Source organism: Mus caroli, unplaced genomic scaffold, assembly GCF_978045245.1.
Source record: "Mus caroli unplaced genomic scaffold, Mus_caroli_1 scaffold_3, whole genome shotgun sequence".
NCBI classification, from domain to species: domain Eukaryota; kingdom Metazoa; phylum Chordata; class Mammalia; order Rodentia; family Muridae; genus Mus; species Mus caroli.
The window spans coordinates 81,350,420-81,367,104 of NW_028227258.1; the positions used below are offsets into that span (position 1 = coordinate 81,350,420).

Sequence of the window (16,685 nt, forward strand, 5' to 3'; positions counted from 1 at the left end):
CTGGGTTCTTTCCAGCTTCTGGCTATTATAAATAGGGCTGCTATGAACATAGTGGAGCATGTGTCCTTTTTACCGGTTGGGACATCTTCTGGATATATGCCCAGGAGAGGTATTGCTGGATCCTCCGGTAGTACTATGTCCAATTTTCTGAGGAACCGCCAGACTGATTTCCAGAGTGGTTGTACAAGCTTGCAATCCCACCAACAATGGAGGAGTGTTCCTCTTTCTCCACATCCTCGCCAGCATCTGCTGTCACCTGAATTTTTGATCTTAGCCATTCTGACTGGTGTGAGGTGGAATCTCAGGGTTGTTTTGATTTGCATTTCCCTGATGATTAAGGATGTTGAACATTTTTTCAGGTGTTTCTCTGCCATTCGGTATTCCTCAGGTGAGAATTCTTTGTTCAGTTCTGAGCCCCATTTTTTAATGGGGTTATTTGACTTTCTGGAGTCCACCTTCTTGAGTTCTTTATATATATTGGATATTAGTCCCTTATCTGATTTAGGATAGGTGAAGATCCTTTCCCAATCTGTTGGTGGTTTTTTTGTCTTATTGATGGTGTCTTTAGCCTTGCAGAAGCTTTGTAGTTTCATGAGGTCCCACTTGTCAATTCTCGATCTTACAGCACAAGCCATTACTGTTCTATTCAGGAATTTTTCCCCTGTGCCCATATCTTCAAGGGTTTTCCCCACTTTCTCCTCTATAAGTTTCAGTGTCTCTGGTTTTATGTGAAGTTCCTTGATCCACTTAGACTTGACCTTAGTACAAGGAGATAGGAATGGATCGATTCGCATTCTTCTACATGTTAACAACCAGTTTTGCCAGCACCATTTGTTGAAAATGCTGTCTTTCTTCCACTGGATGTTTTTAGCTCCCTTGTGGAAGATCAAGTGACCGTAGGTGTGTGGGTTCATTTCTGGGTCTTCAATTCTATTCCATTGGTCTATTTGTCTGTCACTATACCAGTACCATGCAGTTTTTATCACAATTGCTCTGTAGTAGAGCTTTAGGTCAGGCATGGTGATTCCACCAGAGGTTCTTTAATCCTTGAGGAGAGTTTTTGCTATCCTAGGTTTTTTGTTATTCCAGATGAATTTGCAGATTGCACTTTCTAATTCGTTGAAGAATTGATTTGGAATTTTAATGGGGATTGCATTGAATCTGTAGATTGCTTTTGGCAAGATAGTCATTTTTACAATGATGATCCTGCCAATCCATGAGCATGGGAGATCTTTCCATCTTCTGAGATCTTCTATAATTTCTTTTTTCAGAGACTTGAAGTTTTTATTATACAGATCTTTCACTTCCTTAGTTAGAGTCACGCCAAGATATTTTATATTATTTGTGACTATTGAGAAGGGTGTTGTTTCCCTAATTTCTTTCTCAGCCTGTTTATTTTTGTGTAGAGAATGGCCATTGATTTGTTTGAGTTAATTTTATATCCAGCTACTTCACCGAAGCTGTTTATCAGGCTTAGGAGTTCTCTGGTGGAATTTTTAGGGTCACTTATATAAACTATCATATCATCTGCAAAGAGTGATATTTTGACTTCATCTTTTCCAATTTGTATCCCTTTGATCTCCTTTTGTTGTCGAATTGCTCTGGCTAGGACTTCAAGTACAATGTTGAATAGGTATGGAGAAAGTGGACAGCCTTGTCTAGTCCCTGATTTTAGAGGGATTGCTTCAAGCTTCTCACCATTTACTTTGATGTTGGCTACTGGTTTGCTGTAGATTGCTTTTATCATGTTTAGGTATGGGCCTTGAATTCCTGATCTTTCCAAGACTTTTATCATGAATGGGTGTTGGATCTTGTCAAATGCTTTTTCCGCATCTAACGAGATGACCATGTGGTTTTTGTCTTTGAGTTTGTTTATATACTGGATTACGTTGATGGATTTCTGTATATTGAACCATCCCTGCATCCCTGGGATGAAACCTACTTGGTCAGGATGGATGATTGTTTTGATGTGTTCTTGGATTCGGTTAGCAAGAACTTTATTGAGGATTTTTGCATCAATATTCATAAGGGATATTGGTCTGAAGTTTTCTATCTTTGTTGGGTCTTTTTGTGGTTTAGGTATCAGAGTAATTGTGGCTTCATAGAATGAGTTGGGTAGAGTACCTTCTGTTTCTATTTTGTGGAATAGTTTGTGAAGAACTGGGATTAGATCTTCTTTGAAGGTCTGATAGAACTCTGCAATAAACCCATCTGGTCCTGGGCTTTTTTTAGTTGGGAGACTATTAATGACTGCTTCTATTTCTTTGGGGGATATATGGCTGTTTAGATCATTAACCTGATCTTGATTCAACTTTGGTACCTGGTATCTGTCTAGGAACTTCTCCATTTCATCCAGGTTCTCCAGTTTTGTTGAGTATAGCCTTTGGTAGAAGGATCTGATGGTGTTTTGGATGTCTTCAGGATCTGTTGTTATGTCTCCTTTTTCATTTCTGATTTTGTTAATTAGGATGCTTTCCCTGTGCCCTCTAGTGAGTCTGGCTAAGGGTTTATCTATCTTGTTGATTTTCTCAAAGAACCAGCTCCTTGATTGGTTGATTCTTTGAATAGTTTTTCTTGTTTCCACTTGGTTGATTTCACCCCTGAGTTTGATTATTTCCTGCTGTCTACTCCTCTTGGGTGAATTTGCTTCCCTTTGTTCTAGTGCTTTTAGGTGTGTTGTCAAGCTGCTAATGTGTGCTCTCTCTAGTTTCCTTTTGGAGGCACTCAGAGCTATGAGTTTTCCTCTTAGAAATGCTTTCATTGCGTCCCATAAGTTTGGGTATGTTGTGGCTTCATTTTCATTGAACTCTAAAAAGTCCTTAATTTCTTTCTTTATTCCTTCCTTGACCAAGGTATCATTGAGAAGACTGTTGTTCAGTTTCCACGTGAAGGTTGGCTTTCTATTATTTATTTTGTTATTGAAGATCAGCCTTAGTCCATGGTGATCTGATAGGATGCATGGGACAATTTCAATATTTTTGTATCTGTTGAGGCCTGCTTTGTGACCAATTATGTGGTCAATTTTGGAGAAGGTACCAGGAGGTGCTGAGAAGAAGGTATATCCTTTTGTTTTAGGATAGAATGTTCTGTAGATATCTGCCAGATCCATTTGATTCATAATTTCTGTTAGTTTCACTGTGTCCCTGTTTAGTTTCTGTTTCCATGATCTGTCCATTGGTGAAAGTGGTGTGTTGAAGTCTCCCACTATTATTGTATGAGGTGCAATGTGTGCTTTGAGATTTACTAAAGTTTCTTTAATGAATGTGGCTGCCTTTGTATTTGGAGCATAGATATTCAGGATTGATAGTTCCTCTTGGAGGATTTTACCTTTGATGAGTATGAAGTGTCCCTCCCTGTCTTTTTTAATGACTTTGGGTTGGAAGTCAATCTTATCATATATTAGAATGGCTACTCCAGCTTGTTTCTTCATGCCATTTGCTTGGAAAATTGTTTTCCAGCCTTTCATTCTGAGGTAGTGTCTATCCTTTTCTCTGAGATGAGTTTCCTGTAAGCAGCAAAATGTTGGGTCTTGTTTGTGTAGCCAGTTTGTTAGTCTATGTCTTTTTATTGGGGAGTTGAGTCCATTGATATTAAGAGATATTAAGGAAAAGTAATTGTTGTTTCCTGTTATTTTTATTGTTAAAGTTGGCATTTTGTTCTTGTGGCTGTCTTCTTTTAGGTTTGTTGAGGGATTACCTTCTTGTTGATTCTAGGGCATGGTTCCTGTCCTTGTATTGTTTTTTTTCTGTTATTATCCTTTGAAGGGCTGGATTCGTGGAGAGATAATGTGTGAATTTGGTTTTGTCGTGGAATTCTTTGGTTTCTCCATCTATGTTAATTGAGAGTTTGGCTGGGTATAGTAGCCTGGGCTGGAATTTGTGTTCTTTTAGTGTCTGTATAACATCCGTCCAGGATCTTCTGGCTTTCATAGTCTCTGGTGAAAAATCTGGTGTAATTCTGATAGGCTTGCCTTTATATGTTACTTGGCCTTTTTCTCTTACTGCTTTTAGTATTCTATCTTTATTTAGAGCATTTGTTGTTCTGATTATAATGTGTCGGGAGGTATTTCTTTTCTGGTCCAGTCTATTTGGAGTTCTTGTATGTTCTTGGGCATCTCTTTCTTTAGATTTGGGAAGTTTTCTTCTATAATTTTGTTGAAGATGTTTGCTGGTCCTTTGAGTTGAAAATCTTCATTCTCATCCACTCCTATTATCCGTAGGTTTGGTCTTCTCATTGCGTCCTGTATTTCTTGGATGTTTTGAGTTAGGATCTTTTTGCATTTTACATTTTCCTTGATTGTTGTGCCGATGTTCTCTATGGAATCTTCTGCACCTGAGATTCTCTCTTCCATCTCTTGTATTCTGTTGCTGATGCTCGTATCTATGGTTCCAGATTTCTTTCCTAGGGTTTCTATCTCCAGTGTTGCCTCATTTTGGGTTTTCTTTATTGTGTCTACTTCCCTTTTTAGGTCTAGTATGGTTTTGTTCATTTCCATCATCTGTTTGGATGTGTTTTCCTGTTTTTCTGTAAGGACTTCTACCTGTTTGATTATGTTATCCTGTTTTTCTTTAAGGATTTGTAACTCTTTAGCAGTGTTCTCCTGCAATTCTTTAAGGGATTTTTGTGCTTCCTCTTTATTGTCTTCTGCCTGTTTAGCAGTGTTCTCCTGCATTTCTTTAAGTGTGTTATTAAAGTCCTTCTTGAAGTCCTCTATCATCATCAGGAGATATGCTTTTAAATCCGTGTCTAGCTTTTCCGGTGTGTTGGGGTGCCCTGGACTGGGCGAAGTGGGGGTGCTGGGTTCTGATGATGGTGGGTGGTCTTGGTTTCTGTTAGTAAGATTATTACATTTACCTTTCGCCATCTGGTAATCTCTGGGGTTAGTTGTTATCGTTGTCACTGTTTAAAGATTGGAGCAGAAGCTGTGCTCCACTCACCAGAAGTCTTAAGATCCTGTGTTGGGTGTTGTGGGTAGCTGGCGAGTGTCAGTCGACCCTGCGCCCCAGCTGCCCCGGTGCTTTTCTGACCGGAAGAGCTCCACCCTCTTTATAAAGTGTCGACAACTAAAGGAAAACCCTTTGCAGTGTTTACTTTCTGAAATCGTCAGGGGTATCCTGTCCCTTGAAGGTCCTTCTAAGTGATGGTTTTATGTAGGTCTGATTCTCACAACCATTACTTATCTGGCTTTGACAGGTTACTACACTTGTGTGGAGGTCATCTTCACCCTGAGGAGACAGGTTGGGTTCTACATGATGGGCGTATATGCACCAACCCTGCTGATTGTGGTTCTCTCCTGGCTCTCTTTCTGGATCAACCCTGATGCTAGTGCTGCCAGAGTACCTCTGGGTAAGCTTCCCTGCTTCTATTCAACCATGACTGTGGGGCCTGGTTGAGCATCCTATCCTGAAAACGTAAGGCCCGAAAAGTCCAAGTGCAACAAGTAGAAAATTACACACTTTCATTTCCTGGAAATCATAATAAAGACACTATGTATAAAACTACCTTCTGGTTTTGTATTTAAAGTGTACACATATATGAACTGTAAATGAATATTTTTTAAACTTGGGTCCTAGCCTTAAGACTTCATATGATATATGCAAATATTTCAAAGTCTAAAACCTCTGAAAAGCCTCTGGTCAATGCATTTCTGAACAGGAATACTAAGTGATGCCATTTTGTGGTGAAGTACATCCAATTTAAGCTTATCCCCAACGAGTTAACAAGTAAATGAAACTCAGACTATGGGGTGACTCCTAACCTACTTTTCTACCTGCTGGTCCAGCTACCTCTTGAGCAGTGTTCCCCAAATACTTGCTGTTTCTCCTGCCTCATGTGCTCATGGTGTATCTTGCGTCATAGCACCTTCCTTTCTTCCCCTTGATTTCCTGCCTCAGACTCCCAAGCCTGGGAACCTAAACCCCATCTAACTCTCTTCTGCCCAGCTATAGGCTGTCAGCGTCTTTATCCAACCAATAGTTTTAAAATAAGGAGCAAGGTCATATAGTATTACTTTGGTGTAGTGAGGATTCTCTCATCCCTAAGGGCAACACAACCTTGTAATTATTAATGTAATTTACCATTACAATACATAGCAAAAGTCCAAACCTCAACACATGTGATGTGCATCAGCAACTACTTTGGAGCAGAGAATTTAGAAATGATGGCAGCCTGCTGTTTGGAGTGAGGGGGCTTCTTTCAATATTTGACACTGATCCATATTTTCTCAATGTTCATGCAGTTGGCAAACTTTTTTCCTGTTCTGAGAATTTTGCAGTGGTTGATTCATTGATTTTCTTTTCAAGTAGGTACTTATTGATTGGATATAGTCATGTATTGCTAAAATATAAAATCTTCACGAGTGCCAGTGTTCAAATCACATGACAGTATGTACCACATAACCTCTGTGAATAGAAGGCTTCTCCATCTAGATTTGTGTCATTACAGTCTGATGTTCACACAATGACAAGATTACTTGATGATACATTTGTCCGGGCATAGTTTCATCTCCAAATGGCATATGAGTGCCATCCTATGATTTATTATTTTAGGAAAAGCCTACTACGTGCCATTTAAGTTCTGTTTCTATTTCCTTTTAATACTCATGTGCTACAGCTTTTTATTTTTAAGGCTGGTGATAAAGAAACACCATTTTTTTTAACCATTTAAATCATACCATTTCAGCCATTCAAACTTGTACGTATTTAAAGAGTCTTAAAGGGTATTTGCTTTGGCTGGAGATGAAGCTCAGTGGGAAGGAAGATGCCATGATATGTGGACGTCCTGGGTTCCATCTCCACTAACCTCTTCCTCCCCCTCCCACAAACAGTGTTGAGAAAATAAGCATGTACCTTTCTTTCTGTGAGGAAAGTAAGTAAAGGTCAAAATGGAAACATCAGTCCTGTCAAAAGTTTGACTAGGGAAAGTGTGAAAATTTTCCTTTGTTTGTGCTTTCTGAATCTCCCCAGGACTTCACATAGATGAAGCTCTGGTATACATGGCTTCCCAGCAGATGGTGAGCTGCTACTTTTGGGTTTATTTCCCCCTCCAAAATGGTTTTGTGCATATCTCATTATGAATTATTGAAGGGAATGAATGGAATACAGTTTTAGACATTATATACTGGATGATATGTATGTATGTATTATATATGTTTTAGACATGTGTATAATATAATATATATATAGAGATATAAGATGCACAGACATGCATGCCTCTATGTGAGTGTGTGTATGGGTTCTGAAAAATGAGCACAGGGGCAGTAAGTCTTGGTGAATGCCTTTGTAGCAACTGAGCTATATTTTATTACATAAAATATAGATTTTTAAAGGATAGGAAACCAAAGAAGAAATGAAAATGAATATTATATTTAAATAAGCAATTTGATCAAAATCAATCAAGGAACCATAAAGCCCAAGTCTTTATTTTGTTACTCTATGGGTGGCATTTGTGTGTTTGTGCAGTGGTGTGAGCTTGTGGGTATACACTCAGAAGCTATGAGTGGATATTGAATATAAAAGTAATTTATGTCATTATCTAGAAGAGAGGAAAACAAGGGCTTGAGTCTGACCATTAGTAATAGTGATGTCAGACTCCATTTTTTATTAATTTTAAATTAATCCCTGCCTAATTTATTGTGGACTGAGTGGTGAGAGAAAGGTAGAAACAAGGAGAATGCTTAGGGGATGGCTCATGGGTCCAATTGACAGTCATTTATTGCGATAACTGATAGTACCCTAGACTTCCATGTTAATATTCTACTGACAGATTAAAAACCATTGAAACTGATGTTGATTTCCAAATATATGACTCACAAATGTTATGCCTGAAATAGTAAGTTAGATGCCAATCAATTTATCATTTAAAAATGTGATGAGGATCTAAGCAGAAACAAACAAACAACCATACAAACGAAAAACCAATAGGAGACAGGGGGCTTACTGTGTCCAGAAAGTTGAGTATCTTGACTGACAGAATCTCTCTGTGGGCATCACTGGACACTGTGTTAGTCATGGTGTGTACTCTGTCTGTGGCACCAAGTCATCTTTCACCATCACCCTCCTGAGGACAGGAAGGAAGGTTAGAAGAGAAGGAAGAGAAGACCAAATGACTACAGAGGAGGAAGACACTTGTAATTGGAACAATTCCTCTCTGGAGTTTTATGATGGCTTAATTTGTCTTATGTTACATAAACTTAATTCCTGTGTGATGATTTCACGTGTTCATATATAATGCTGGTTTCCGTTTAAAGCTAGTATTTCCCATATCAGGATTGTGTTCCTTTTCTTAAAAAGGTGAGATTTTCTTTCTGAAATGAACAGGGATGCTCTATACTTCATCTTCTCTGCTAGGCATTATATTGTAAACAAAACAACCAACCAACCAACAAAAAAAAAAAAAAAAAAAACTTATCAAAAATTTAAGTGCTCTATTCTTGTTTGTGGGTGAAAATTCCTCCTACAAATAAAACTCTACAAAAAGCCAAGAACTCAGTAAAAAGGAATAAATCACAGAGCTCGCCAGTTCTCTCAGACACACTCTCAAGGTTTCATGATTAATCCTCAAATTCAATCCACGCTGGGCTTCCAAACCTTGGTTTAAAACCATCTAAGTTTTAAATGCTATATATTTACAAATATTTACTAACCACAGTTACTACTTTATGTAGTATAATATATTTCTTCCAGTCTTTGATCCTTAAAGACACCTAAGGGTTGCTTGCTCAATAGTGAATGAGCAATAGTTGTAAAGCATTTTCCAGGGCTAAACCCAACTGATTCTCCTGTTGCTAGGCATCTTCTCCGTGCTCAGTTTGGCCTCAGAGTGCACCACCCTCGCAGCCGAGCTTCCTAAAGTGTCTTATGTGAAGGCGCTGGATGTGTGGCTCATTGCCTGCCTGCTCTTCGGGTTTGCCTCCCTCGTGGAGTACGCTGTGGTCCAGGTGATGCTGAATAATCCCAAAAGGGTTGAAGCTGAGAAGGCCCGAATAGCTAAGGCTGAGCAAGCAGATGGGAAAGGTGGAAACGCAGCCAAGAAGAATACTGTAAACGGCACGGGGACCCCTGTTCATATCAGCACTTTGCAGGTAAGAGTGGAATGAACTATGGATGTGGGTTGCCTATCCTCTTCAGTGCCAGAAAAGAGACACTATGTGAATGAAATGGTGGGACTGACATGTATTTTCAATAGATGAAACAGAACTGAGTCCAGCAGAGGTTTTGGGAAGCACTCTCCGAAAGAATATAACACGTCAAGGAATTCCTAGGAAGATCTAATACCTTAAAAATTTTGAAAACTCTCAACTGAGTTTAAAAATAACGACTTTACTTTCTCATCATTCAACGGAGAGTTATTTCAAGCGTTTTTACCTCAGTATATAAATGTTAGTAAGAAGCCGAGGGACTTAGGGTTTGTACAGACCTTCAGACAGCTCTGAGGCTAGGAGAGCCATGCTGTTGTTGGACAGTCATTTTTCCCGTTCCTACTGTGTTAAGGAGCTTCTAATGGTTTGTCAGCAGATCACTTACCAACTGGATGGCTGGCCCACAGACACGCTCACCACACAGGTAAGGATCTCTCTAGCCTATCCATCATAGCCAGAGAAGGCCCAAATAGCCTTTCTGCCCTTGGCCCTGCCTTGCCATGTATCTTTGACTTTAAAAATAGATAATTGGTTTCAGAACAACCTGCTGCTTAGCAGATTAAAGATACCTGTGCACTTACTCAGAGAGTCATGCTTGATGCCCACAGTTAGGAAAGAAAAGTCACCCAGAAGACTCTTTCTACAGAGCTAAGGGTTATGAACTCTCCAGGAGACCAATAGACCTAACCACATCCATGGACACTGGGCCTACTTTGACCGTGTTCTGGCCCTATGGGTCTCTGTGTGTTTTCCAACCCCCAACTGCCCTCTTACAAGGAATTCTAGAAAATATGCTACATATAGAATTTTTAGAGAGAAGAACAAACTGATTTTTTCTATGTTGCTTATCCTGAGGCTGGTGTATGTGTGTGTCTATGTGTGTGTGTGTGTGTGTGTGTTTACTGTATTCTCCATTATACCCTAGTGTTCCAAAGTTATGTTTATATTTTGACATAATTTCTTTATTCACTATTTTGTGTGGTATGCTGTTGAACTGTCTCCTGCCATCTGAGAGAGACAGTAAGAAAAATCAATAGGCAAGCAGAGAAAAGAATTGGTGAGCTGTAAAGTCTACAGAAGACATTACCCAATCTGAACAACAGATAGAAAATTCCTTGAAATTTTAGCAGGGCCCCAGGGACATAGACATCTAGCTGTGTAGCCCACATTGTTACTGCGGTTCTATAAAGCGGAATACATGTATTCATACATAGTTCTCATCACCTGACTTTTATAAATTACATCAAAAAAGAACTAATAATCATAATCCTGCTCTCCATGATTCTAAATGAATATTGAAGAAGAAGAGATGCAGGTGAACTCTCTTCTGCCATCTGAAAGTGCTTTGTTTTCTCCTTTATCCATGATTGCTGTTCTCTTTGGTTATAGGACTGTAGGATATAGGACAGTTAATTTCATTTAGCGCCTCACAAGTATAATGGTGCTTTCTTCTTTTTCTATGGCTTTCCATGGGAAACAAATATTCTGGTTCTTTTTTCCTATATGTACTGAAACTAAACTCTAAATTTCAATGAGATTGCATTCTTTACACTTAGAAGGTAATCTCTTCCTTAGACTCCACCCTTCTTCCAGTTACTTCCTCTGCTCTTACATTTTCCTGTTCATTCAGTCAGAATGTTTATAACTTGCTACTAACTTTTCAGGTTCAAATTTCCACTTGGTGAATATATATGCGTTTTTTCATGTCAGTTCCTATTTCTTACTGAGATAGTCTAGGTTTTCATTTTTTATAAGCATATTGGTCATAGATTCATTTTTTTATAAGCTTATTGGTCATAGATGCTTTAGTATTGTTCCCAAGTTTTAAAGATTTGATATCTGGGATTGACATTTATTATGTTTTTTTCATTCAATTTGAGATATCCCCTAGAATGGCTGCCAAATCCTTTATATTATGAGATTCTGAATCATATTTAAAGCTCTTGTTTTAGAGGCTTTAAGTGTCCCGTGGCATGGACAGTATTGATTCATTGCTGCTCCCAGGGGAAGTGGAAATCTCAGTTCCACATCACTAGGGAGGGCCACTTTCTCCTACCGAGTGGAGAGGAAGGGCTCAACTCTCCATGTGGTCTGCATAGGTACAGCTCCTAAGATGCCATGCCAGTGTGGTAGAGGGCCATCTGTCAATGACCGTGTCTCACACCATTTCTATAGGAATATGGGACTTACTGCCTTCAATGACAGCAACTACAGCCTTCCCACAGCTTTTGTTGGTGTGGATAGAAAAAGATCATTTGTGTGTGAGTGTGTGTGTGTGTATGTCTGTGTGTGTGTGTGTATGTGTGTGTCTGTGTGTGTGTGTGTGTGTGGTGTGTGTGTGTGTGTGTGTATGTGTGTGTGTGTGTGTATGACATTTGGATGGAACAGATGATAAATCATGGGCTCCACATTTTATGAATTGCTAGATGGTTCTTACTTTTTCTGTTGTTTAGACAGAGCAGGCTCCTTTGGGGACCCTTTGTCTGTACCTGTTGGTACAACTACAGCTCCCAGTCAGAATCTTGTAAAGGAAAAGATAATGATTGAATGCATCACTGTGTGATTCTATGGGTTTAGAGGCCCAGGGTCTGGCCCCTCCCCTGCACCTTTACAGTGGTTCTTGTGATAATCTTCTTCCTTCTCCTCCTCTCTCCTGTTCCTCCTGCCCTTCTTCCTTATTCCTCCCACAGAAACATCTCCTTTCCAGGCTACTATTCAGTTTTCTGCCCCTTGTTGCCTGCTTCTTCTCTTAAAGTGTTTTCAATATAAAAGGTAGGGTTTCCATGAAACTCAGTGAGAGAAAAGAAGACAAAGTCTGCTCTCTCCTTCCAGGAGCAGACGTCCATTGTATTATGCAGACCCATAGACTCCTCTTTACTTCTGCACGTCACCTGACTAATGATTACAGCTATTCACCAATGTACTATGTGGCCTCCTGAGTTAGCCTCCTGAGGGCTATGATTATAGGCTTAGGACACAACATCTGCTTTGACACTTTTCTCACTTTTATCATGCACCAGGAAAACTATTTTCAGAGAAATTGTAGTTCCCTCCCGCAGGGTTTGACCAGAGTTTCTGTTGCCATCAAAGCCTCAGAAGCTGCTGGTACTGAGCAGAGCTGAGAGACTGGAGGGTATGCTTCAACACATTGGCAATTCTTTCAGGGAGATTAACATGATCCTTTGCTCCTGCAGTGTGTATTTATTTCTTCCAGAAATGCAGACAGGAGCCTTGAAGACTCCTCCATGTGGGGAGATGTTCACATGTGATTTTCTAATTGTAGTCCCCTGCCATTCTGTTGCCTCTCAGTGTTGAACCCCCACCATTGTCACCCTCTGTGTGGAGCCTCCTGACATCCCATTATCATTCCTTTATCAACAACATGAGATCCCACATAAGTTACCACTAAGTTTACAGTAATCTATAACTTGCTAAGTTCACAGAGTTGGTACATGTTAACATGTGCAATAAAATAAAGATAGAAAGAGATCAATTCTTTTCAAATCTAACCATTCTATGACAAAATACATATATAATTACAGCTTTAGAGTCATAATCCACTTGTTTCCATGTTTTCTGGTTTTGAAAACACAACAAATTCCTAAGTAATTTCAATAAGGAAGCATGTCACTATTTTTGGTCTAAATAACAATAGAGGCATAATAATCTTTGAATTGTAGAAAACCCAAATGCCCATTTAAAAGATAATAGTATGATTACTAAGGAAAAGTATGGCTAAAACCACAAAAATATAACCCAGATTTCAGGAGACTCTTCTAGGAAATAGATTTGTGGTTGTCGTGCAAAATTAAGTTTTCACCCATGTGTCTGGCTATTAGGCTGTTTGCTTTTCATAAAAACAAAACCATGGTGCTGGCTTAGCCAGCTTTCAGTATTTTGGTAGCTGATGTGTCTTTCTATTATGTTTTTCTTTTCATTTATGAAAACAGCTCCAAACCCTTTGTTGTTACCATCAACTTTTCCCTGACACACCACACTTGTAGACAGTGAGTTCATGAGTAAAAGACAAAACAGTTCCCATGCTCATAGACTTCAACCATTTAATGAACAAAAGCTGGTGTTTGACTGTGGAAGCTGTCTCTTTATGTTAAAGATATGTTTAAAGCTAGCATTAATTTAGATTCAGTTCAAGTTGTTTCCTCTGGACATCTTTCCAACATGTAGAGAAATTATCTTTAGTTCTAGAAGTTCTATACAAAATCATTGGCTTTTATGTGAACCACACACAAAATTTTAGAGGTTCAATTAGGAAATAGTACTGTTGTTGTTGTTGTTGTTGTTCCTTACAGCTTTATCTTTATGTTGCCTCATTTCTGTTATCAGCATATGGTGGAGGGGACTGTGTACACTCTGAGAGTAAATGAGATGCGGGGAACAATGGGAAACTGATGAATTTAGGATTCAAACAGACACATTAAGAATGTGATGAGTAGAATTGCTGTCTTACTTAGGTGGTTCTTTTATCTACTTTGGGAATTATAACTGCTGAAGAGGATATTCTATTGTAAAATCTTTTCTCCTTCCATATACACATTTGAATTAATAGTGACTTCAAAATGACAAAGAAAGTTTGTGTAAAATCCCCGATAAATGGAACAAAAAGAGATCCACCAACTAGTGAGACATGACTTCTTTTTTTTTTTTTAAGATTTTATTTATTTTATATATGTGAATACACCTTCACTGTCCTCAGACACACTAGAAGAGGGCATCAGATCCTATTACAGATGGCTGTGAGCCACCATGTGGTTGCTGGAAATTGTAATCAGGCTCTCTGGAAGAGCAGTCAATGCTCCTAACCTCTGAGCCATCTCTCCAGCCTCTGAGTCATGACTTCTTAAAGGAGGTTTGAGGATCCTTCGTAGGCAGGGAACCAGTCTTCTTCTTTCTTCAGTGATGTCATCAGGAATGCCTTTTCTAGCACACATGTGCTCCATGCCACTTGCTCTGAATGTGCCAGCCCAGCACAATGTCCCAGAGAGTTTCCAGGGAACTATGTGTGGGAAGGTGACAGTTTCTGGGAACTGTTTATTATGTGCTTGTTATGATATTGAAGTCATGCTCTCCTCACTGCTGTGAGTAGATATTTAAGTAATTTGGACTTTTTATGGCTGTGATTAAGAGGTCAAAAGTCTTATTGCAGGACAAATGGCTCCATCATTAATTAATCAGCAATTCTATTCGGAAACAGGAAGGCAATAATGAAAGCTCTGATTTCACACTCAGAGTAATATTTTCTCTGGACCATGGACAGATGTTTATTTCTTAATATTTAATCTGAAAAAGTCTTACAACCTAAATAGTAACCTAAATTAATGTTGATTCATGCTTTATCTCTTAGTATAAATTAATTTAAAAAAGCCCATTCAATGGTATTAGCCTTCTTATTTGGGCAAAGTATCAGTGCCTTCTTAAATGTCTAATTATTCTGGTTGGTTAACCAGTTGACTATTATTCATGCTAATGTATAAACTCAATTTTAAAGTATCCTTTTGAAGAGATATGGTATCTATAACTAAATTAAATCCTGTCACACCATCTCTCATTTTTGTGCTCAGGTTGGTGAGACCAGATGCAAAAAAGTTTGTACTTCCAAGTCTGATTTGAGATCCAATGACTTCAGCATTGTTGGAAGCTTACCAAGAGATTTTGAATTATCCAATTATGACTGCTATGGGAAACCCATTGAAGTCAACAATGGACTTGGGAAACCACAGGCAAAGAACAAGAAGCCTCCTCCTGCCAAGCCTGTCATCCCAACAGCAGCCAAGCGCATCGACCTTTATGCAAGAGCATTGTTTCCTTTCTGCTTCTTGTTCTTCAATGTTATATACTGGTCTATATATTTATGATAAACCATTTCCCTTTGTATGAAATACAACACCATTTCATTGTGACCAATGCAATTCATAATTGCTGATCTGTGGAAACTTTGCATTTTCATAGCAATATATTGCATTTTGAATGCCACTTGATTATAATAAAATACAGCACCTTACTTTTGAATGGCAGCATGACCCTGTAACGTCTGTGCTCCAACTGTGAGATAGATAGAAAGATGTATGTATATTGAGCATAGTACTTTAAGAATCAATGACAAATATGCATACTACATAATCTACATAATGTGCTCTTCAGCTACTGTAACTCTGTAACTGCAAATACTTCCAGTAATCCTGATGAAAACATAATGTGCACGCTGACCCCTGTCATGTTCACTGGTCCATGTATGCAGTATCGTACATCCCCTTCCTTGTAAGAAAGAAAGCCATCTTATTAAATAATTTTCGATAGTATTATTGCAGATTGAGCAAGATTATATGGCATAGTGTTTAAAGTTTTTAAGAGAGGTAGATCAGTAATAGTTATGCAGGCTCCTTAAGAAATAAAATCATAATTATACATTTATAAAGCAAGCTTATTTTTAAGTGTGCTTGTGTCGTCAAAATGCCAGATAATAGAACAATAAGCATTTCTGAAGAAAAGAGAAATCTGGGCTAGTATAAATGCATAGCAAGTTCTGGCTTCTGGCAAAATACAAATAAGTGATAGATGTATTAATTAAATATTTTGGATAAAATAAATCCTTTAATCCACCTTAAATCAAAGTCTATTTTCATGCCTTTCATTGGTTGGTATGGAGAGCATTAAGCATAAGCCTTAAAAAGAGTTGCACACACTTCAAACCTAAATAGTGTGGTGACATGTGATTCCAGATTACTTGTAGACTCCAGGAATTGTTAGCATGAACTTGAAATGGAAAAATCATATTCACTGAAGGACTTAGGTTGTTTATTTTAGTAAAATGTTTCTATATTTCAAGTAATATTCAAACTGTTTTTGGAATTTTTTTATTTATTTGAATGTATTTGAATATGTTACAAAACAATGATTTAGTTAATATTTTTTTTAATTTAACCTTTAGACTTCACTCTTTTCTTCTCCCTGAAAGTCTAGATACTGGGGCTGGCTGACTTCATCTTATTTCTACCTGAAAAGAACCCCTAAGCTTCTTCTTATAAAGCCCCATTTTCTAACAGTGTCATAGTATATCTGTTTATTTCTGTCTTAGCTAAAATTGGAGCTATTAGTAATTAATGTAATGTAAACAGACCATAAAGCCATTTTGCATTATTTGGAGTGCTTTTGTTCTTGTTGATAGTTTGTACAGCCAACTCATAACATAATGCATTAAAAGTATTATTTGTGCAATTGCTATTTGCTATTTACTGCTATGTGATTTATTGAAGATTTTCATCTCAGGAGCATCCCCAGTGGTTATGGCCTTCTTTAAATGGTATATAGAGTAATCCTCTGTAGTCTTTCAGTACCATCCAATTACAAAAGCATGACAGTCTAAATCATTTTAAAATGCCACAAGTAAAATGGGGAATAGTTTTCTCTCCCGAGACCTAGGCAAGTATTAGTTTAATGGGCCAGCAGTGGGAAAAATACCTTGAACAGGTATCATTTAGAGAATCTCTTTGTAGTGATATTTTCTTACATTTGCTTTTATAACTTGCTT

General features: G+C 38.3%; 1 protein-coding gene across 4 annotated transcripts in view; it reads left to right on the plus strand.

Annotated features, from left to right (window-relative positions):
* Glrb (glycine receptor beta) overlaps positions 1 to 15,581 on the plus strand; it is a 73,497-nt gene extending 57,916 nt beyond the window's left edge. For 2 of the 4 annotated variants that reach the window (XM_021157780.2, XM_029475575.2), the window contains exons 8-11: positions 5,194 to 5,346; positions 8,790 to 9,082; positions 9,513 to 9,563; positions 14,719 to 15,581. In XM_021157780.2, the coding sequence (XP_021013439.1) occupies positions 5,194 to 5,346; positions 8,790 to 9,082; positions 9,513 to 9,563; positions 14,719 to 15,012 (791 nt within the window). In that variant the 3' untranslated portion in view covers positions 15,013 to 15,581. The remainder of the gene's footprint in view (positions 1 to 5,193; positions 5,347 to 8,789; positions 9,083 to 9,512; positions 9,564 to 14,718) is intronic. The other 2 variants (XM_021157781.2, XM_021157782.3) reach the window with 2 other exon arrangements.
* The last annotated feature ends 1,104 nt before the right edge of the window (positions 15,582 to 16,685 follow it).